Source organism: Exophiala spinifera, assembly GCF_000836115.1.
Source record: "Exophiala spinifera strain CBS 89968 unplaced genomic scaffold supercont1.1, whole genome shotgun sequence".
NCBI classification, from domain to species: domain Eukaryota; kingdom Fungi; phylum Ascomycota; class Eurotiomycetes; order Chaetothyriales; family Herpotrichiellaceae; genus Exophiala; species Exophiala spinifera.
This window is the reverse complement of record NW_015622513.1, coordinates 5709700-5731816: the sequence shown is the minus strand read 5'-3', so window position 1 is coordinate 5731816 and position 22117 is coordinate 5709700. Positions and strand designations below refer to the sequence as shown.

Below are 22117 nucleotides of genomic sequence, written 5' to 3'. Positions count from 1 at the left end.
GACATCCACGCAACTCGAACGACATATGGGATACGTCCAGGGATACCAGTCCCAAGTAGTGTACTGCAACAAGTGTGTACACGGGTGGCCCAATCTTCAGGAACCACAAGACAATAATCATCATATTGAATTCACATCCCGAACTTTCCCACGTGTCACCCCACCCACCACCAACCACCCACCTTGTATGAAATCCTGCTCTGTACTGTACTTGGGCGTTTTCAATCTTCCACGTACTGTGTATTGTAGTCTACTTTTTGCTCTGCCTCTTGATCTTCTCGACCAGGCTCTTTACATCCGAAGAGGCGGCGCCACCTGTTTCTCTCCGGCTCACCTCGCGCTCGCCAGTTGATTCGAGGTTGCCATCGCCGTTGTTTCTGCCGTGCTTTCTCTTCCTCCCCTCCTCGAGAAGTGCCTTCATGCCTTTCGTGCCCTTGAACCTCGGGTTCGTCGGATCAATGGCGTACTCGTGGCTCGAGAAAAGCCGGGCGAAGCGAGGATCGGACGTGTCCATGTTGAAGTCGTCCTCAGCGGCCGCATTTTGTCCACCGCGTTTGTCCTTCTTGTGGGCCTTCTTGCCCTTCTTGCGCGCCTGCTTCTCGGCGCGTTCAATCTCCTTCATGTCAAAGTGTCGGATCCTGGTCGATCCGTCCTTGCCGTCGCCGCCCCCAGTACCAGCTAGGTCGTCGGCCATGAGCAGTTCCAGTTCGGCGCGTTGTTTGCGCTCAATCTCCTCCTCGGCTTCGCGTTCTGCTCTCTTCTTCAGACGCTCCTCTCTGCGCAGTTTGGTGCCGAGAGCCTTGGCGGATTGAGCTGAGGGTTCGGTCGCATCGTCAGCGAAGAAGGGGTCGTCGAAACCGAGGTCCTCGTCGCCACCATTGCTGACGGCGTTGTCGTCATGATGGATAGCACTGGAATCTGGGTTTGTAAAGGCGGCGTCGTCCTCGCCCGCACCCTTGGACCCCTTCATCTTCTCCTTGCGCTTCTGTTTCCGTTCGCGCTCCTTGCGGATGTACTTCTCGACCGTCGTCTCTTCGGGCTCTGGCGAGTTCTCAAAGACAGACTTTTTCTTCTTCTTTCCGCCTTCGTCTTCGGCCTTCATGAGCCCAGATGTGAATGTAACCTGCATATCGCCTATGGGGCCCTTTTGCTTGTCTTTCGACTTCTTCACCGGTTCGGGCGCGAGGCCGAGCAAGGCGCGCATACGTTGACGCTCGGCCTCCTTCTTCGACACTTCACCACCTCCCGCTGTCTCGGTCATTTTAACGTCCTCGCCCTCGTCTTCATCCTCAGAAGAATCACTACCGAGGTACGCCTTCAGATCGTTCTCCTCAATCTCTTTCCTTCCACCTTTGAAAGCCCGCGCAATTGTCTCCTTACGCCCAGCGTCCTCTGCATCCCACGTGAGCTTTACTTTGCTGTGTTGAAGCGCATCCGTGACAAATGTGTTTGGTTTGTAGTCGCCCGGGAGCGATGTGCATTCTTCCTTGGGTGTGCCTGTCGAGAAATCCGTTTCGTCAGGCACGAAGCGCAAGTCGAAGAAGTTCGCCGTTCTCAAGTACTCCGTGCCGTCAACGGCGTCATAGATGTGTTTTGCGACATCTGGGGATGAGAACGTCAAGATACAGTAGTAGTAACGCAGTCGTTCAAGTTGATATTTGCGTAAGGCTGCGGAGTCGAAATCAGCACCATCGTCGGCTTGGAGGATGGATTTTTTGATGTCTTCGTCGTCGGCCTCGTCCTCATCTTCAGAGCCCGCCGATTCGGAGTGGCCATCAGCAGCGAAAATGTTTTTTGGAGGACCTTCCACCTCCTCTCGCTCGAGCCGTTCCTTGCCGAACTCACTCGGGTATATTGATACTTTGAGAAGACTGCCTGTGGAGGGAAGGAAGCTCGTGAAGACTGCCATTAGATCGGCCGCCCGGATATTGTCCCAGTCTAAATTGACGATGGCGATACGGGAGGTCACTTCGCCAGTAGGTATGTCTGTGGTTTGCGTCGCTCCTATACCAACTTCCTCGTCAAGCTCCGCTTCTTCTTCATCGGACTCTTCGTCGCTTGTACTCTCGTCAGAAGAGGCTGCAGAATCATCATCTCGAGTCTCGCGCAGGGGATCGAATTTCTTGAGTTCTTTCTGGACTTCGTCGTCGTCGTCTGGTTCGTCGCTTTCCTCGTCGTCCTCTTCGAATTCGTATCTTCTCTTCAACCGGTTCTTCTCTGCATCCGACGTCAGAGGACGACCGTACCTATCCACCTTTGCTCTCCGCGTGAAGTCTTCATCCTGCAACGCTCGTTTGAAACGCTTGTCTAGTTTTACTTTGTCCTTCCGTCCTGGGAGGCGGTATCGAGGATCAGACTGGATGTTGGCAAAGCGAGGGTCGGTGATGCGGGGCTCTGAGGACTCCTGTGACCTTGAGCCTGTCTTCTGCTTTTTGGCGACGGGCCCTGCCATGTTGACAGAGAGGTGAGAGATCGATCTTCGGCTCTGGCAAGTATTTCAGGTACTAAGTTGATACCCAGGCGCAGGTGCGCAGATCGAAAAAAAAGTTGTCGGCTGGATCGCGCGGGGTCGGCGAGCGGAGCAAATGGCGCCGACGCTAACCGCAATCGGCGTTACATAACATGACGGCTTCCAGCCCTCGTCAGGTGCTGAGTCAGTAAATGGTCGGTATTGTACTGTAAATTCACTAGTGTGCTTTAGGTCCGGCGCCACCCCGCCGCTGCCCGCCATATTGCACCTTGTACTCCGGACGCGCATGAGCCTCGCGGTGCTGTGTCTAGACCGGTTCGTGAGCCTTTTTTTCCCTTCAGCTGCTGTAGTCCTCATGCCACGTTGCACTCACCTTTCGCTCATTCATACATAGGTAGTGTACATATACCAAGCACCCTCTCGTTCTCAGTCTCCGCGTGTCCGGCGACCCTCACAATCTCTCTCCAACGCAGACAAACTATTGCGCGATTGTCTCGGATTCCTGCATCAACATGCCTGCAGGCTCGTGCTTAATCACTGGGTAAGCGCAGCCTGAAACAACGAGCTTGCTAGACATGAGACACGGTCACTAACCTGCATACAGCGGTACTGGCTACATCGGCTCGTTCACCGCGCTAGCTTTGCTCGAGGCGGGCTACGAGGTGGTCATTGTTGACAACCTCTACAACTCTTCTCCTGAGGTCCTCAACCGGATCGAGCTCATCTGTGGGAAGAAGCCACAGTACTACCATGCCGACATTACGGACGAGCAGGCTGTCGACGAGATCTTTGAGAAACACCCCGACATTGACAGTGTCATCCACTTCGCGGCTCTGAAAGCGGTTGGCGAGTCTGGCGAGATCCCCCTCAACTACTACCAGGTCAATGTCTATGGAACACTGTGCCTCCTCCGCTCCGCTGCCCGACACAACGTCACGAACATTGTCTACTCCTCGTCCGCGACTGTCTACGGCGATGCCACTCGCGTCCCCGGCATGATTCCTATCCCTGAAGAGTGCCCATTGGGCCCCACCAACCCTTACGGCAACACTAAATTCACATGCGAGCTCATGATCACGGACCACATCAACGCCGAACGGGCCAAGGCTGAGAAGAAGGGAGACACTGCGGCGGTGAAGAAGTGGAATGCTGGCCTGCTGCGATATTTCAACCCTGCTGGTTCTCACCCCAGCGGCATCATGGGTGAAGATCCCTCCGGTGTGCCCTACAACCTGCTGCCTCTCCTGGCACAAGTTGCCACCGGCAAGCGTGAGAAGCTCCTGGTCTTCGGAGACGACTACGCGTCTCACGACGGCACCGCCATCCGAGACTACATCCATATTCTCGACCTCTCCCAAGGCCATCTCAAGGCTCTCGACTACCTTCGCGAACAGAACCCCGGTGTCCGAGCATGGAACCTGGGCACGGGTCGCGGCTCGACCGTCTTTGACATGGTCAAGGCATTCAGCAAGGCCGTCGGACGAGATCTTCCGTACGAAGTGGTTGGTCGCAGACCAGGCGACGTGCTCGACCTGACAAGTAACCCGTCCAGAGCGAACAGAGAGCTGGGCTGGAAGACGGAACGGACATTGGAAGATGCTTGTGCAGACTTGTGGAAGTGGACAGAGCACAATCCCGAGGGATACAGACAGCAACCACCGAAGGAGTTTGTGGACGCCCTGAAGAAGAACTGAGCTTCACGAACCCGGAAACTGACGACAACCCGACACCCAGCTCTGACCGAGTGCATTTTGTGTTGTGGTGTGGTAACGAGGATGTGCCGAGGATGTGCCTATGGAATGGGGACTTTTCGTCGAGCTTCAAAACAGAAAAAAGGGTCGGTCTGATGACTTTGGAATGGGGAACTCTGGGGGCAGGTTTTAATATTTTTCTTTCCATGCATTGACCATTACGAGACTAGATGTCGTGAGACTACGTTCCTGAGGCACCTCTGGGTGTGGCCGGCGGGCGGCGTTTTGAGCAAAGATTCACACACGTAACAGGGGCCAGGGAATCTGGAAGGAAGATCTCTGGCACCGTTTATAGAGATGGGGCAACCGTTTCCAGACGGGCAACGCGTGTGCCCAAGGCATTCATTCATCTGTGCCTTTGCCTCCCTGCGGTTGGGGATCGAGCGCCATTCGGTCTGGCCTGGAACAGAGCATGGCTATGATGATCCGACAACAGTTGTAGGTACAGCACTCAGAACCCTTTCGGACTCCGGCGTCGAGCCATCTGTCTCCACCGGACTACATGAGTGTGGCGAGCGTTAGATACTAGATATACTTTTTTTTATTTTTTTTCTGCTTGATACAGCAAATTTGATTCTCTTCTCATACTTATGCTTTTGAATGAACTTTCAGTGTCGTTTTCCGGTCGTATGGCACATGGGTGTATATCTGAGTGGATATTCACTTTCATTGGGCAAAATAAAACCCCATCCGCGCTGTTTCGCTATGCATGCCCGTGCAAGTGCCACTCGACAACCAATCTCATGTGTCTGGCCTGAGCCCGGACGCGCGACGGCGTATAGTGGACAAAAGCACCTCCCGTATCACGTTGAATAAGCGATACTGAATCCCACACTGCCCGTCCACCTCTTCACACTCACTCCTCCATCTGGATCTAGACCCGGCTTCGCAATGCCGCTGGCCACGGTCACCGGGGTGATATTGTTTCCACCTCGTGATACAGGGGACACGCTCACGCCCGCAGTCACGAGAAGACTCTTGACGCGCCCCGTCCACAAAGCCCGCACGTTCCATGTGTCGTCAAGACGAAACTTGAGGACGTTCTCCTCCTCCCTTGCGACGCGCTCGTCCTTGAGCGCCTTCTCGGCCGGCGTGAACCAGTCTTTGGTCTTCTCTCGAGCCCACGCCGTGGAGTGATCGGGGTCTTTGGATGTGCGGTGCTTGCGCCATAGCTCGCCGCCAAGCACGTACCGGCTTTCCCAGGAATAGAAGTTGAAGTCGAAGCGAGAAGACAGTGCGAGGTTGGATGTCGGGCGGACCGAGTATGACGACGATATCGAGCCCGTGAGGGGTGTCAGGACGAGGGTCATGGTGTAAGGGAAAGAGGAGTGGTGAATGTTGCTTGGCGTGAGGAGAGAGTGGCTCGCGTTGGAAAGAAGTGTGGCCGATGTCCCTGCTAGTGGCTTGTTAGAGGAACGGGTCGGCGGCTCTGGGGGCGTTATTTGTGGTGTTAGTGTCGTGAAGCGCAGCCCTGTGGACAAACCTATGACATGGCTGAAGGGACTATAGTAGAATTCCGCCCCGGCGGAGAGCAAGGATGGTTTCGATGCCAGTCGATTGTGATAGGCTGACAGAACATCTAGATGCGGTGGGAGGGGGAGCCGTGTCGGGAAGTCGGTGAAGTCCCCCACGAGTTCAGACGGGCCTGTTGAAGCGATCGAACCGTCCGTCTCTGGTGGTAAGATGCCGAAGTTCCAGAGTCCGCGGACACCAAGCAGGGCATTGTCCGTGGAGCCAAGTCCTTCGATAGAATATCTCCCAGTGTCATGTTGAACATGGGCGAGAACCGATGCCGGTGGCACACCAGAGGTGGCACTGGGGAGTGGCACGGATTTGCTATAGAGAGATAACGAGAGAAGGGTGTCCGGGTTTATTCGTCGTGCATAGAGTCCTGTCAGGACAGAAGGAGGAGGTAGCGCAAGCGTTGCATGTAGTAATGTGGGTTTCCTCGCGTCTTGTGGGAAATGCTGCCTCGGCTCTTGTACTCCTATTGGCAATTTGATGTCCCGGTATCCTCTCACCAAACTCTTCAAAGGTATGCTTGTCGCCTGCGAGGGTATGTGTGCAAGCGGGACCGTTGAATACAGGTACGAAATCGACCCATCTATTTGACCCACCGTCGAGAGGGTGTATGAGGTTGCAAAGTTCGGCGTGCTGAGAGATGAAACATGCAATGCTAGGGATGATGGCGTTTGGAAGGACAGGAGAGCATCAGAGGTCGCAGTCAGATAGGAATAGCTGTTGTCGACATTCCAGTCGGTAGAGGTGCCGAACGCGTGGACAACATAGTCCATGAAGTCTATCATCGTGCTCTGGGGGTTGAAAGCACGCCAGGCGCTATCGTAGATCGCAATACATCCTGCGACTGGAGGATCACGACCCAAGCTGCCTGATACATTCGAGAAATGCTACGAAGTAATCGGCGCACTTGTAGAAAGTGCAGTGGTATGGTGTTTACGAAACAGCGCCATGCTGTCTGATACTTGACCGTAACCATCTATGTGGTGGATCAAAAGGCCAAAATCACAATTCAAGTCAAGGATCAACATCAAATGACAATCTCCTGATCGTTGTGATACAAAAGACATTCCCAGGCTGAGATAGAACGGCCAAAGTGTCAGCCTATCGCTTGACAATGAGATGATTATCTCTCAAAGGCCCATTCCCTCTCTGAACCGAGTGCAACGCTATGCGTGCCACAATAGTGGTGCTGAACGACCTTGCTCTTTTCTTCGCGCCTTGAGAGTACATGGGAGCAGGAATTTTGCCTGAAGGCAATGCTCTATTGAGCGGCTTTGAATCAAGCCCTTTCTTGGTTAATTGCATATCCTGCACACACAAACGCTTCAGATTCGCAAACATTTGAGGAAACCTAGTCCTGTCGAGGTTGCCACACCGCTTGTACTCGTCCACCCTCTGTAATGCCCGAGTCTGCGTGGTAAGACAAAACGCCGTCGCCTCTTCATATTCGTACCACACCAGAACCTTCCCTTGAAGTGGCGCTCGCATCGCGTCGTCCCACTATGACCCCAGCTGGATAAACAGTCCACGGATACGGTTCTCCAGGAGCAATCGAGACCAGAGTCTTAGATTGGGTTACGTACCTGTCGCGATTGGGTTCGACAAGAGCAACGCCACCGAGCACCACGATCCTCTCACAGATGAAACTTCTCTGGGCTACTGCTTTATCAGTCGGAGCAATAACGAACGTGCCTTGGGAGTGGGTATCTCGTCGAGAACTCAATGAAGCCCAATTGTCCGGCGACCGAGCGTGTGCCGGGATCAAGCTATGGACCGTAGTAGCCTCATGGCTCACTCTCTGCCGCTAGCTAGAACATCCGATAACAAACCGGTCATATCCCAGTTGAAGAGACCATAAGGGTCGCTAAGTTGGAAATCATCCCAGGCGAAGAGTCCCTCTACCCCTCCAACAAGAGGTGTCAATGACAGCACCTGGTCAGTAGGCTGCGCGTCCATAAGTTGAGCAGGAGATATCTCAGAGCCCAGAAGGCCCCCGCTGATATCGGCTTGAGCATTACCGTCCCCCAAATTAGCATGGCCTTGGTTGCCATTACGCGTTTCGGCAGCAGTCCGTCGTCCGAGGTATGCGCGAGTAGTATTTTCCCCTCCGAGGATGATGGAAATGTCTGTAACGAGGCCTTCAGCATCTTCGGGTGAGCAAGAGTCACCCTGCTCGAACAGCGATATCATCTTGAGTAGGACGCTACGGCCATTAACGGCGATCGACACAGGACACGCTTGAGTTTCCAACAGACCCAGGTCGGCAGCCATGCTTTGGATGTCAACCCGGAAGCGAGCAGCGTTTGGGATGGTTCGCTCGACTAGTAGCAATGCGGCCAGTGTGACGGCAACGGAGAAGATCTGGTATGCCTGTGGGTAGAACTTTTGTTGCGTAGCTATCGGCCTGTTTCTGCGAAGGGTCCGATACACGGCCAGGGAACCCTCAACTGCCGCAATACAGGTGTCAAAGGCGCTCGTGACCGTATCAAGAAAAGGGCGATACATGCGAATACGCTGCGTACTGACACAAGTCCGCAGGATGTGGTTTTGCCATGTTAAAAAATCATGAGCAACAGAGAAGGTTTTAGGTTTTCCATCATTGTCGAGCTGAAAATACCATGGCAATTCGTCAATGATTCTCACAAGTTGTCGGTCAATCTCAATCACTGAATTATACGACTGGAATTGAGATGGATCAGTTACCAAGGCGCGGTTGATGAGTTGGAATACCCTCGCTCGATAAATATTCATGCTCATCGTGGTAGGCTCATCTAAGGTCTTTGCATGTGCGAAATCCGGACCCAGGTCGAGATCGTTGCAATTGAGAGGAAGCGGCACATTGGTGAGGTGCACCTGAATCAAGGGTGGTCGGTCAAGACATATAGACTGGAATCTAGGTCTTCGTCAGCACGCACGTCTCAGTCGCACAGGAAGAGACAATATGTCTACGTGTCCGAATCTACCAGATCCCACCACAGACGATGTCTCATCTCTTCGGCTACATTGCTAGCAGGCGTGTGGTCTTTGTCCAGACCTAGAGCTTGAGCGTTTCGGACAGCCTGGCCCATTCGGCTGACATTTAATCAGACAGATCCTGTAGTTGGAGTACCAGACTTACGAATTGATGGTTTCAATATCATTGGTTGCGTACCAGTACAGCTGCGTGATTGAAAATGTCTGCAACTGTAATAGAGTTGGTTTTCTTTCATAATTGCCAGCCTGAAGAGCCTGTAGGCAAGCGCGATGCCATATGTGGGCATGTTTTCGGATTGATTCCCGCTGCAGGCCCACTACTTCCACAGCGTCGCCAGGGATGTATAGTGCGCTCAAGGACAGTATTGTAAACAACAGCGACATCCACGGTAGATTTGCATCTTCGACCTTACCATCCCAGAATGACGAATACTCTTTTCGGAATGTGGGAATGTGGACCGTCTGGAAAAGCCAATTTATATTCTCAATGAAATATCCTAGGAGTATGTCTGCTTGAGTTCGAGTCGGAAGCAATCTGACGAGAAGTTTCTTCCACTGCAGCTCGTCATCCGAGAACTCCAAGGTGTCCAACAGGCTGCCGTCGTGACCAGTGGAAAATTGAAACAGGGGAAGGTTTTGTGGAAATAAAATGCCCACAGCATCATTTGGCTGTGCCGTCGTAGCATCTCCGGTCGCAGATAAGTGCTGATGTCTCGTAGACAACGACTGGTTTGCGGTAAGGAGAGGGACATCCTCGACTAAATGCCACCGTTCACGCTGTGGTCGGTGTTGTTCTGTTACTTGATCGGTCACTGGAACATCTGCAAGGGAATCGGTCGTTTCATAGATAGGGTCATCCGACCAGACGTTTGCTAGTAGATCACCGTGTCTCGAGGGCGAAGACCTGTTGCCAGAGGCGGTTGGAGCGGGTCGCTTATCGTTATTGGCTCGGACAGTGTATGCAGGATGGTTCTGGGTTTTCTGTCTGTGGTGCGAGTCGACTCTTTTGCCTTTGGGCGGCGCAGGATATAGCAAGCACAAGTCTTCGCGGCTGTACCGTGTGCAAGTGCTGCATGGCACTGCCCGGTCACATTTGAGTTTATGCCTTCGGCAAGGTTCACAACTCAGAGGGACCCGCTTGGGTACATGGTGTGGTTTTTTCTGCACGACGGGAGAGGGTACTGCTGAGTCGGACTGTGAGGTGGACATAGAGATGGTCTGCAAGGAAGCAATTTATTCAGAGATGAAGACACGACTTCGGAGATGGAGGATTGACATCGAGGCCAGATTCGTCCATCTTTGGGTTTCGGAGCTGTAACAAATGGCGTGGCTCCTTAGCCGGGTACGAATACGAGGTCACAACTCACCATCATCAACACCACAGCCTCACCAAGCGCAGGCTTTGTCAGGCGACTGCGGACGCTAGCTGGGACCAGAACATTTAATGCTGTTTCGGGATAACCTTCGCGACAAGAAATCTCCGCCGTTCCAAATATTCCCCTTGACGGTTGATTTTCAGCACACCATCAGCAACAATCTCGTCCTCGTGCTCTGTTTCAAGGAGTGAAGGTCGAGCCTCGCTATTGTGAGCTTGACGCTCGCAATCGCGCCTTCATCGAACCTGTGCATGGCGGCGTTCAATGTAGACGCATCTCCTTTTTCAGGAATTCCAGATTCGAGATCTCAGACGAACAGACCAACGAGGCTTCGGGATAGGTGCACTGTCTGGATCATCTGTCAGACGCATTGTTCCGGTCTGAATCTTGAGTCTGGCTGGTAGAGCGCATCACAGAGGAGTGTTTGGCTGATTGAGCCCATAGGCTTGCTTTGCGAGTACTTTTTTCGTATAATACCGTTCTCCACGCAGCCCTGTCCCCTCCGAGATATACCATCTCGTCTCTTCAACGCAGTGCTCCTGAGACGAAAAACCCTCGCAGTTCACGACCCTACTCAAATGTTCAATTTAGTAGTAGCCTCAAGACGAAGGAGTGGTGCTAGTTAAAGTCTCGGAGATGGAGATATTCAACAGTTTTGCCGGAAAGAATTAGTACTATTATCCATACTACCTACGCAGCATTGAACTCCGGTCCCGTCAACTCGGTCACTCACAATCCATGACTGTAGCGAGCCTCTTATCACTTACACAGAGTGGGCTTAGTACCCATTATTCACAGATTCTTATCTCACTAATGCCACTAGAACATCCTAGATCAGCATGCTAATCATACGGTCATCGAAACTTGAGTATCAGACAAATTAAATGTATTTGGTAACACAAAGAATGAATCGTACGGCTAGATGATCCTTATTCGAGAGTTCCCTGGAATGGCTCACGGCAAAGTGCGTCGTACTTTGCGGATATTGCGTCGACATCCTTCCAGCCTGCGGCAACCTTATCATTCCGCTTTGCACAGTCGTCCGGTCCAGTGGTCACCACACGTGTCTGGCCTTGGATATGTGCACCTTTCACCAAGGCCGAGGTTCTTGGTTGTCTCTTCTCTGCGAAGGCCTGGAAGATGTTTACCAAACCTGGCCCCAGCTTTCGCAGACCATCCTCGTAGTCGTCACTTCCTGGAATCAGGTATGGCAAGGCACGGCTAAGATGGAAACAGTCCTCACTGTAGAAGAGGTTAGTCTGACGCTTGTCAGCGGGGTATGGTCGATGTCAACTTACAGCGCCTGGTTTGCTCCTTGACCAAGGTGAGGGCTCGTTGGATGAGCAGCATCCCCAACGAGAACGATTCTCCTTGAATGCCATTGGTCTGGGCTCATTTCTGTCCGATCAAAGAGACCAAACTTGATGATACGAGATGGGTTCTGGACCAATTCTGCTGGCGATTTGTCTTTCCAAGAACTGATCTTTGCGAGCAGTTTCTCCTTTCTTGTGGAGATTTCTTGCGGAGAGCACAAGCCCCAATCTGCTTCATTGCCCTCACCTTCAGGTAGAGTCAACGCCCAGGAGGTCACATCTGGAGAGACCGGATATGCGATCATATGGACTCCTTCGCCGAACCAATTCCTCATGCTGTATCGAGTTTTCAGTGCCTTCGGCGTTGGTGACAAGCCAGCCGTCTGCGAAGTCAGCTATGAACACGATGTCTTGAACTATTGCGCTTACCTGTGTCAATCCGCTGAAGTCAGGCAGTCCCTCGCTGATCCCTCTCTTGCTCAGAAGGATACGTCTGGAAGCTGCTTTGATGCCGTCGCACCCGATGAGGAATGATCCTGTGACAGATCCATGTCCCTTGAAATGGGCCGTAACCGAATTTTCGCCTTCCTCAATGTCTTCCAGCTCCCAGCCTTCTCTCACCTCGACGTTCAGATCAGTGAGCATGTTCTTGAGCATCAAGTTCAACTCGGTTCGCTTGACACCCATTGCAGGTGATCCGTATTTTGATCTGAAGCTCTGTGGCAAGTCTGAGAATCCGAGGATCTCGCCATCCGAGGTAAGATCCTCGTATGCATCCAGTGGCTGGGAGCCTTTCTCGATTTCCTCCGCCATGCCCACCAAATTGAGGACTTTGAGTCTGCAACACGTTCAGCATATCCTGCTCGACTTGTGTTCAAGACACCGGTATCATCTTACCCGTTTGGCATCAACATCAGTGAAGCCCCTGCATCTCCCAACTTCGAAACTTTTTCGAAGACGATAGGACTGTAGCCTTTCCGTTTTAACAAGTTCGCGAGCACGGGCCCAGCGACTCCGCAACCAATGATGAGCACCGTAACTTCAGACATTGTTGAGATACGTGATTATACGTTGTTGATCCACGACTTTGGTATGCTTCCAACTGTTCCCCTGTGTGTGATCAAGGCCTGTTTTTATGTCCTCAGCGTCGGGGCATCCATTATCCACCCAGACCGAGATTTCCCATCGACTGCGACTACGTCAGTGCACATGCATGAGCGGGAGTCAGGCACTGACTCATCCATCTGCATGAATAACACGAGGAAGAAGGCAAAAGGATCAGCCGACGAGTGGTCTGCTGGAAATGGGAGACCGGAAAAGGAGAATAAAAAGCTAAAGTCAGAACGCCGGTCGGAGTGTTCGGAGATGGAGCAGATCCACCGGAGATGGAAGTTGGCGCGAGACATTTCTGTCAGACTGAACGACCCCGGATTCTCCACAAATATTCAGATACTCTTCGAGTCTTCGTTCGTAGTGCGTCTGCAAAGAGATTAAGCAACGCCTCCGTGAAGATGTGATCGAGATGGAATTGATTGCTCGTAGCCAGACCGCATTAGTCCAGTACCCGCCTTCTCTGTCTCACATTGACCATCGCAGGATCTGATGCCGTCTCGTGCATGCATAGTCCCAATGAGTCGTTTTCAGGTGCTGCGTTGAGCATTCACTCATAACTTACCACTGCCAGTCCACCCAGGCAATCAGCGCCCTTACTCATTCACTGCGCAGGCCCAATGCCCTCCTACCATTCGTCCGCAGAATAATTGATCATTTATAGGTTTGAGTCGTGAAATTTCTGTCAACTAACCTTCACAGGGAACTCGATTCAACACGAACGACTTCTTCAGCCTCTATGGTGCAACGGTTAAAGTCGCCCTTTCAGGGGAGTCAAGTCTGGACAAAACTGGATGGCTATCCTGCACGGCAACTTGACTCCCGCGGAGGAAGAAGAATTTCAAAGTGGAAAAATCGACCGTCTCTCTCTCTCAACACACTGTGGACTTGGGCAAATTTGGGCAAAGGTCGACAACTACAGAGGGCAAGGACAACATAGGAGGAGAAATCATGGGGATAGAAAAAGTTGTAAGCGCTGCGGCAGGGGAGATTCCAGGGCGAGTACCATCATACCGTTGCGACCTTCAGTGGACCCGGGATGGGAGGCCTTGGGGGAAAAAAATCCTTACACGACTGGGGTTTTCTTGACTAGGCTCCTATGGGAGATAAATCCTAGTTTAAGTTTTTGCAGTTTTGCAGAATGGACTCCGTATTGTAAGTGAAAAAAGATTTAATATTATAGTAAGTATTAAGGAGTTCATAATTATCACTTCGTTGAGTCTACTAATATACTATAGAGCGTAACGATAGTGCGGATTCTCCCAATCAGTAAGATCATATATAGTATCGCACTCTTGAACTGTGATATCAAGATTCTGATCTCGTTTCTTGTTTGCTCTCACAAGGTAGAACCTCATAGCCAGACTGCATACTACCGAGATAGCTGCCGTGATGAGAGAGCCTCGAAACAAGGTCGGATAATGATCATCGACCTCGGTTGTCTTGATAAACAGTGGTGCTGTTCCATTGGAAATGCAGTACGCCATCCACACCAGACCCATGACGAAGACCTTCTTGGTGTAGCCGCCGGTGTTTGAGCCGACGAGAGACAGCAGCATGGTGTACGAGGGCGGAAAGGTGAAGAGGAGAAAGAAACCTGCGAGGGCAGCTGAGTGGTCAGGCGCCCATTGAACATGCCAGATCAGTGCTGCTCCAACGATGACAAACACCTCGCAGACGCACCAGACCACGGTCCGGGCCTTGGGGAGGTAGTTGGCTGCCACACCAGCGACAGCCAACCCTAGGAGGAGATAGAGGCCAGCACACCCGGTCAGCAGCACCGACTTGAACGGCGAGTATCCAAAGCTTTTGACAATGATGGACCCGAACCCCGAGCACGCACCATTGATGAAATGAATGCAGTACGTCGATACCACCGTCAGCCACGTTTTGGGGTCCTTCAATGCCTCAACTATCTGGTGAGGTTTGATCATATTGGTCTCTTCGGTGACGTGTTCCAGACGGATTCGCGCGTCGGCGACCTTGCGTTCAGGCTCGGTCAGGAACCAGGCTGACTCTGGGTTGTTCGGTAGTGCGAAGACCATGATGGCTCCCCAAACGATCGTAATTGCGCCCAGAATCAGGTATTGTAACTTCCACGGCGCGAGCTCTGCGTGAATATGGCCGATACCGTAGACCATCATGGGTCCAAGGAATCCTCCGAGGCCCTGAGACATGTACCAGAGCGAGTAGCGGAGAGGTTGTTCTTCTCTCTTCCAGAACAGTGGTATCATGAGCGAGAAACCTGGTCCTGCGCCAGCTTCACAGACGCCGAGGAAGAACCGCTGCACCAGCATCCCCGGATACGACGAGACTGTGGCCGTGAGCATGGTGACGGCTCCCCAGGTGATAGCAAGGCCCGCTAGGAATTTTCCCAGGGGAAGTTTCTGTGCGAGAATGGCAGCGGGCAAAGCTGTAATGTAAGTTTACAGGATGTCAGCTTTTCCAGGCTGCGCGCAAGTATTGGGTAGGTCTGGATTGCCAACGTACCACCAGCGAGATAGCCCCAGTAGAATATGAGCGTCACCATAGAGAAACGATGAAGATTCAGGATCGGCTTTTGTGTTACCGCATTGTGGCCCGCCACAGTGTACAGGTCGAGGTCTTGGATAATACCGAACTGCGATGCTCCGTTCAGAATGACCTTGTCGACATATTGCAGACAATAAGTAACGACAATGAGGGGCGTGAGCCAAGTGTCGATCTTTCGTAGACAAGTTCGTTCCTCCTTCGCAGTGATGGTAGATCTCGGATCATTGTTCAAGTCCTTAGCTGCATGCTCCTCGGGCCCCTTGACGGACTCGACTTGCTGGGGTAGATCCATTGCCTTGATATCAAATGAAGCCATTCTGGGGAGTTTCTCGAGAAGCTTGCTGCGGGTGCAGACAAATCGAGGAGTCCCAGCGAGGCATGTTAGATATACTTACCCCAGGAGTTCCCCGGACTGCGCTGGTAGGAAGTTCGGCGACGCCCCCACAGTTGACAGTCCGGGCGATGATGTATCTATATCCGCTATATCCACTTCACATCCACAACCAGGTCCGCACTCTATATCCTGAGTCTATATCCGCCCCCGCAAGCATCCTACATCCATCCCTCCTCGAAGATTTCACGGTAGCAATGCAACCAGCAAATCTGTGACTTGGTTTACCATGTCTAGACTCTACATCCGAGGCATCCAGTCTGCGTCTACGGCTACATCCCGCTTTTACTTGCCGACCAGCTCCGCTATCGCAGGACGTTTCTCTCCTCCGCCATTTTTTGCCTGAGACCGACTTTTGGTTGAAGATTCCAGTAGTTTTCTACGGTCATACTAACGCATGGGCTTATATACTCAGGCGTAGCCGTTGAACAAAGCCATACCGTCAAAAAAAACCCTCCTCCCCTTTGCAAATCCAAGGCATCTCGATCCAAACATGGCCGATTATTTCAGACGATTGGCCTCACATGCTACAAGGAATCATTTGGCCATCGTTGATCCAGTCTCGCCGGAAACATCGACATCGATACACCACAGCTATGCTCAACTGCTCTTGCGCGTCACCATCTTTAGCGAGAGGCTCATTACTGCCGCTCAGGAGACTCAGAGACATCTTGAAGGCGCAAGGGTCGGGTTGATGGTGCCTCCAGGACTAGACTTTGTTGCGTCTCTGCTAGCTATCTGGAGCGTCAAGGCTATTGTGGGTATGTATAACTTGTATTCTATGCACAATGGATGGAAGTGGACTGATACATGCCATCTCAGTTCCAATATGTCTTAGTCACCCTCTACAGGAAATCACCCACACAGTAACAGACTCTAGACAAGAGTTCATCATCTATCACGCAGAATATAAAACCAAGATCAGCCCACTCCTCCAGGGGAGATGTTGTATCGATGTAACCACCATCATGCCCGAAGCGAGACCAAAAAAGGTTGTGGTGCCACAGTCTCAACGCCATCAACTCTCTCCATACTATATTGCTAACTAGAATTTATCAGGAAATTGACTTCTCCACATTAAAATGGCCGGATGAGACGCCATGCACCATAATCTACACATCCGGCACGACTGGACTTCCCAAGGTAGACTACACCCTCCCTCCCTCCTCCTCTCCCTTATTGTAAAGACAATCCTGTCTCTTATTAACCACCCCTTTCCATGCAGGGAGCAGTACTAACTGCGCGGAGTCTTGAATTCTCCTACAGATCTCTCGCAGAAGCATGGCAATTAACGTCGGCAGACCGAGTACTTCACGTTCTCCCTCTTCATCACGGGCATGGTCTGACACTGTCGCTCTTGCTACCGCTTTGGGCAGGCGCTACAGTGGAGTTCATGGCCAAGTTCAACGAGAGACTTGTATGGGAGCGCTTCCTTAGTACATCATTGAGTCCCGTGACTGTTTTCATGGCCGTGCCCACGATCTGGGTCAAAATGATAGGCTACTTCGATCAGCATTTCAAGAACGAGCCGGCCAAGGCAGCTAGAGCCGAAGACTCAGCCGCGAGACTGAGATTGGCAATAAGTGGCTCGGCTGCATTACCTGCCCCCGTCAGAAATGCCTGGGCTCAAATAGCGAACGGATACTTGCTGCTGGAACGATACGGAACAACCGAGACTGGGATCACATACTCTGAACGGTTGACCCCAAATGGGCGGGTTTTGGTAAGAAATTGGACCGCCCGGACCCAAAAAGAAAGTTTCCATGTTTAGAACTGACTCTTGTTTTGCTAGGGAAGTGTCGGGTGGCCGCTCCCAGGCGTGCAAACACGCTTGGTTACTGCCGAAGGGCAGGATGTGACCAAAGTGCCAGACGTCACGGGGGAGATCCAGATCAAATCCGACGGTCTCATGAAAGAGTCAGTAGCCTCACCAACCTTCTCATGGAAATCAACTCCAGTCTGACTTTGTTGCAGGTACTGGGGAAGGCCGGGTGCAGCAGAGCAAAGCATGACTGCCGACGGCTGGTGGAGGACAGGGGATTTGGCACTGGTCAAAGCTGAACATGGCAATGCCACCTTCATTCAGGGCCGGGCCAGTGTCGACATTATCAAGTCTGGCGGGTACAAGATATCGGGCCTCGACATCGAGACGGCAATGCTACAATTGCCATATGTTCAAGAGGTGGCGGTGGTAGGCGTACCTGATCATGCCTGGGGCGAGGCCGTGGCAGCCATCTGCGTGCCGGTTGAAGGCAGACATGCTGATCTCACCATTGCCAATATAAGAGAGGACTTGAGAAGTCAGCTCGCTGCATATAAGCTGCCGCAGAGGCTGTGCGTAATCAAGGAAATGCCGCGGAATGCCATGGGAAAGGTACAAAAGAAGGCCCTTCGAGAGCAGTGCTTCCCACGGTCGCGCGAAGCCAAACTATAGAATCAGTTTCGCCCTCAAGAAATCTTGCCTCGTAGATAGTTAATAGCCAGCACTACAGATCTAGATAGGTAGATAAGCCAGGCCGAGGTTGCGGTGTAGAATGTAGTGCGATATCGGCCTTGTAGGCTGTACTCCGGTGTATATATAGAGCATTGCGAACCAACTCCCCCCTCTTCATTAGCTACATCCAGTTCATCTTCTATAACTTCACCTCCGCAATCATGTCATGCACCATCGCATATAGAGGCCATGTGGCCGTCATCACCATTGACAACCCAAAGACCCTGGGTGCTTTGACAAGGGACATACAGCTTCAACTTGGTCACCATCTCCGTGAAGCAGCGGACCGCAAAGATGTCTACGTTACGCTCCTGGCCGGGACAGGACGATTCTTTTCCTCGTAAGTCATAGTCCGAGTCCTCTGAATTGATTCCCCCTCTGCTCCCCCGGCCCCTCCCATCATGCCCTCTGACCATGTTTTGTCACAATTTTAGAGGAGCCGACATCCGTGAGGACCGCGAGGCGCCGGCCCACGAAGACAGGAGGCGACATTATGTGCACCAAATGGCCGATCTGCTTGATCTCGCACAGACGTTTTATACACATCCGAACATGCTTGTGACGGCACTGAACGGTCCGGTCGCAGGGCTGGCATCCGCCTTGATATCGCATTCGGATTTTATCTACGCTGCGCCACACACGTATCTGCTCGCGCCCTTCAATTCCATTGGAATCGTGGTCGAGGGCGGCGCTACGAAATCTATGGTAAGCCGTATGGGAGCAGGTCTGGCGAAGGAGGCTCTGCTCATGGCCAGAAAGATTTCGCTCGGTCAATTGCTTGCATGTGGCTTCGTGAATGGCGTATTCGAAGCCGACGCCTCGGGAAGAGACGCAGAGCAGTTTACACAGACGGTGTTTACCGAGATTTGTGAGCGACGACTCGGCACGCATCTTAGCTCGGCTAGTCTACTGAGAACAAAGCAAGTAATGTCGAGGTCTGACGAGATCGCCTATGATGCGCACTCGGTTCGCGAGTTTGTTGGTGGGGTCGAGGCGCTCCAGCGAGGGTACCCTCAAGATCAGTTTCGCAAGATGCTACGAGGAGAAAAGAGGCACAAGCTGTAGCTTGTAGATGATGTACTTCGGCAGAGCCGGAATCAGACACGAAATCGTCCACATGTTTGATTGAGAGACCTTTGCGACCGAGTCCATCGGCTATCCACGGTCCAGAGTACACTGCATGTTTTCGGCGACACTATAAATTCTGATCCTCTATTGAGCTGAAATCGAACCCCAGAAAATCATCATCGCTCCAAGGAAACGCGGTCGTCGTGGGCCAGGATGAAAGTCCTAGACCAACAGCATCCACTGAGTCCGGTTGAGCCGTGTCAGGATAATACGAGTCTGATATGGGCGCGCCTTCGCAAAGTGATCGGAGTAGACTCTCGCTCTGCACAGGAAGCAGCGCCTGCATATGCTTGTAGATGGAAAAGTTGGCAAACCCAGAAATGTCAGACAAGGCCCGAATTGCTTCATCAAGAGCTTCACCCCACCTCGAACGAGGATACTCAAGTAGTAATCTCGCCATGGCAACGTACCGCGAAGCTTCGTCATGCACGAGCTCAGCGTGCCAGTAGGCGAATATCAACATGAAAGCAGCAGATATTATTCTTTTCACCTGTCTCCAGGTAACCGCAAGAGCTGCAACCCTCGGTATTGGTAGCTTGTCGGTCTGTTGATCTTGGACACTGAATTGGGTGGCCAACCGGATCAGCGCCGGCTGGTAAAGCTGCAGGTATGCCGTCAAAACGCCCTGGGCGGCATGAATGCAGGTTGACAGTGACAACAACCACGAAGACTGAATGGAAAGGCCTGGTGCACGAAGCTTTAGGCGGCAACTAAGAAGTGCGGTCAGTAAAATAGACTCGAACCTTCGGCAGGACGTTGAGCATACCACAGCATGTGGATGTGAGCGACGAGCTCGTAGTCGCTTCGACAGCTGCCATTGCCAGGCTGTAAGGGCATTCTCTGTTGCCGACACAGGTCCCCTATCTTTGCTTCGAGCCGCCGTATTTCATCTTCCGGGAGATTTACAGTCCTGTACGACTGTTCGATTACGTGACCGTTTATTGTTACTAGCTCGGCAACTGCTTGAAGCTCAGGTTGAGCCTCGATCAAAGGAGCAAAGAGTCGATCAGCAAGCTTCGATGCCTGAATGTGAGGTTCGGTGCTGTGTTGCCAAGAACCATACCTAAGTGCCACGTTAGTCGGACGTCCCATATCCGCCGGAGTAAGCAGGACGTAACTGGTCTGCCATGTAGATCAGCAGAAAGAGGAGGAGACCGCGGTCTCCATGCGAATTTTGCTGGAGCCCTAGTTCGTGTGCGACATAAATTGCCTGTGAAATCATACCCTGGGCATAGTATGAAGTTCCAGAACGAAGGGCAAGAAGATGTTGCAGGAAATATGACAGACAGAGGTTCAGCGTTGGTTGACCCACGAAATATTTCACCATGTCAGTCGAGACCCCAAAGTAGAATCGGCCACTACCGAGCTCGCCACTTGCCACAGCTCCAAGAGCTAGAGCTGCAAAGATCAACGCAATGGTGTCCACCGGTAAACGAGTCCTCGTAAGCATCATTGAGATACCCCTAGGCGACAGGTCCACCAAGGTGTCCAGGTAAAGGCGAGACACGGCGTGTAGCTCTTCAACATCAACAAGCCCAGGGTCTCGGAATCCCAGAAACTTTGCTGAACACTGCAAGAGGTGTCGAACTTGCATCGAGCTTAATGGCAGCTGTGGGCGATCGTCGTCAAAATCTTGATGAAGGGCGCCGCAGCCATTTGCAGGCCCGGGCTTGCATGACTGGGGTTCGATTAATGGACAGTCGAACTCATAGCCTGTGGCGTTAAAATCAGTGTCTGGTCTGGGTAGTAGAGTAGCTTCACCTACCGTGTTGTTGTCTCAACACGTCTTGCACGAGACCTTTGAGCAAGTCGTACGTATCGCCTGGGGTCTTCTGCCGACACACCGGTGATCTTCTGGGCTCAGTCGACTCGCAGTCCGGTGAGGCTGTAACATCCGTGCTGTAAGGCTGGCTTTGTCCTCGCCCGATTGTAGTTGGCGAGACCGAAGGTTTTCGCTGATGCCGTCGCGGTCGTGCTCTGGCTCGGACATCGCAAGAAACACCTGACCCGACGCACTGGCGACAGGGATACGGGGGCTCGCAACGACGTCGTGTAAGCCTGCAACGCTCACACGCTCGAGGTGTCCGCCTGAAAGGCTTCCGCATGCTCACGACATGACTGTCCAGATCCGATGCCTGTGGGTTTCCCTGGGACATACTAACGGATGAGATTTGGATTGCAGAAGAGAGTGAGCGACGGTGAGCTGCCTCCTCGGGCTGAGGGGTTGGAGTTTGAGACTTTCCAGCCGCGGGGTCTCCGTTGAGGGCTTGATCCACAGTCCTTGATCCGCAGCCCGGTCATTCCACATACCTGAATAATCCTCACCCTGCCTTTGACTTGTCCTCCCAAACATCAGCTTCCGCATGAGTACGATCTGAAGACAGATGGCTTGGAAAAATTTGGTCCATAGAGCGAGTTTCATGATGATCCCACGTTAAACAAAAGACGAACTCGAAGGATACGGCACTGGTCAACGACTCAACGGTACTCTCCGTAGCTCCTCGCCGCAGCTCCTCGCCGCAGCTCCTCGCCGCAGAACCTGTTTCTGCCAAATACTCCACAAAAGGCGCCGAACCCCAGGCCGCACGGGTGGATATACTCTAAATGGGGCCAAAGGAAATGCTATTCTTCGTGGTTTTAAAGCGATCGTACGCTGATCAAGATGCGGTCTAGACTGTCTACCAAAGCCTGCGATACTTCTATGAGATTCCCGACATTGACTGGACCGGAAGATCTCGAATGTGGCTTCTCCTAATCAATGGCTAGCTAGCAAAAGTTCCACAATCTGTCAGCCGGCTATGTCCAAGCCCTGAGGAATTCCGGCCAATATCTATATCCGCATCCCATCCATGGCCCACTGAAAGCTATATCCGTATGTCTCAGATGCTTTGCTACTCAACCTGGCAGTACGGCCAAAACTGCTCCTCCATCTATATCTCTCTGACGATATGCTCACATGCCAGATACTGAGTCTGGAACCTCAGCGGATCCTTCTGGTGTAGCTTGAGCACGTCTTTAAAGTTTCAACTCATCCTCAGAACCATTTGCCAAAGCATAG

General features: G+C 52.3%; 10 protein-coding genes across 10 annotated transcripts; 4 read left to right on the top strand and 6 right to left on the bottom strand.

The window, feature by feature from the left end:
• Positions 1 to 250: 250 nt before the first annotated feature.
• Positions 251 to 2452, bottom strand: PV08_02097 (uncharacterized protein; the record flags this gene model as incomplete). Its single annotated transcript, XM_016376457.1, has 1 exon — positions 251 to 2452. One exon carries the CDS (start codon positions 2450 to 2452, stop codon positions 251 to 253), a length of 2202 nt encoding a protein of 733 aa, XP_016241733.1.
• Positions 2453 to 2982: 530 nt separating this feature from the next.
• PV08_02096 (UDP-glucose 4-epimerase GalE) lies at positions 2983 to 4164 on the top strand (the record flags this gene model as incomplete). Its single annotated transcript, XM_016376456.1, has 2 exons — positions 2983 to 3011; positions 3075 to 4164. The coding sequence occupies 2 exons, from the start codon at positions 2983 to 2985 to the stop codon at positions 4162 to 4164; spliced, it is 1119 nt and encodes a 372-aa protein (XP_016241732.1).
• Positions 4165 to 5024: 860 nt separating this feature from the next.
• PV08_02095 (uncharacterized protein) lies at positions 5025 to 6527 on the bottom strand (the record flags this gene model as incomplete). Its single annotated transcript, XM_016376455.1, has 1 exon — positions 5025 to 6527. One exon carries the CDS (start codon positions 6525 to 6527, stop codon positions 5025 to 5027), a length of 1503 nt encoding a protein of 500 aa, XP_016241731.1.
• A 1006-nt stretch (positions 6528 to 7533) lies between these two features.
• On the bottom strand, positions 7534 to 9924 carry PV08_02094 (uncharacterized protein; the record flags this gene model as incomplete). Its single annotated transcript, XM_016376454.1, has 3 exons — positions 7534 to 8635; positions 8692 to 8814; positions 8861 to 9924. 3 exons carry the CDS (start codon positions 9922 to 9924, stop codon positions 7534 to 7536), a joined length of 2289 nt encoding a protein of 762 aa, XP_016241730.1.
• Positions 9925 to 11020: 1096 nt separating this feature from the next.
• PV08_02093 (uncharacterized protein) lies at positions 11021 to 12453 on the bottom strand (the record flags this gene model as incomplete). Its single annotated transcript, XM_016376453.1, has 4 exons — positions 11021 to 11333; positions 11390 to 11787; positions 11834 to 12242; positions 12302 to 12453. 4 exons carry the CDS (start codon positions 12451 to 12453, stop codon positions 11021 to 11023), a joined length of 1272 nt encoding a protein of 423 aa, XP_016241729.1.
• A 1293-nt stretch (positions 12454 to 13746) lies between these two features.
• Positions 13747 to 15362, bottom strand: PV08_02092 (uncharacterized protein; the record flags this gene model as incomplete). Its single annotated transcript, XM_016376452.1, has 2 exons — positions 13747 to 14927; positions 15005 to 15362. The coding sequence occupies 2 exons, from the start codon at positions 15360 to 15362 to the stop codon at positions 13747 to 13749; spliced, it is 1539 nt and encodes a 512-aa protein (XP_016241728.1).
• Positions 15363 to 15930: 568 nt separating this feature from the next.
• Positions 15931 to 16486, top strand: PV08_02091 (uncharacterized protein; the record flags this gene model as incomplete). The annotated part of the gene is made up of 2 exons (XM_016376451.1): positions 15931 to 16194; positions 16289 to 16486. 2 exons carry the CDS (start codon positions 15931 to 15933, stop codon positions 16484 to 16486), a joined length of 462 nt encoding a protein of 153 aa, XP_016241727.1.
• A 344-nt stretch (positions 16487 to 16830) lies between these two features.
• Positions 16831 to 17871, top strand: PV08_02090 (uncharacterized protein; the record flags this gene model as incomplete). Its single annotated transcript, XM_016376450.1, has 3 exons — positions 16831 to 17160; positions 17230 to 17354; positions 17412 to 17871. The coding sequence occupies 3 exons, from the start codon at positions 16831 to 16833 to the stop codon at positions 17869 to 17871; spliced, it is 915 nt and encodes a 304-aa protein (XP_016241726.1).
• Positions 17872 to 18092: 221 nt separating this feature from the next.
• PV08_02089 (uncharacterized protein) lies at positions 18093 to 18996 on the top strand (the record flags this gene model as incomplete). The annotated part of the gene is made up of 2 exons (XM_016376449.1): positions 18093 to 18271; positions 18366 to 18996. 2 exons carry the CDS (start codon positions 18093 to 18095, stop codon positions 18994 to 18996), a joined length of 810 nt encoding a protein of 269 aa, XP_016241725.1.
• Positions 18997 to 19126: 130 nt separating this feature from the next.
• PV08_02088 (uncharacterized protein) lies at positions 19127 to 21049 on the bottom strand (the record flags this gene model as incomplete). The annotated part of the gene is made up of 4 exons (XM_016376448.1): positions 19127 to 19769; positions 19826 to 20122; positions 20178 to 20772; positions 20875 to 21049. The coding sequence occupies 4 exons, from the start codon at positions 21047 to 21049 to the stop codon at positions 19127 to 19129; spliced, it is 1710 nt and encodes a 569-aa protein (XP_016241724.1).
• Between the last annotated feature and the right edge of the window lie 1068 nt (positions 21050 to 22117).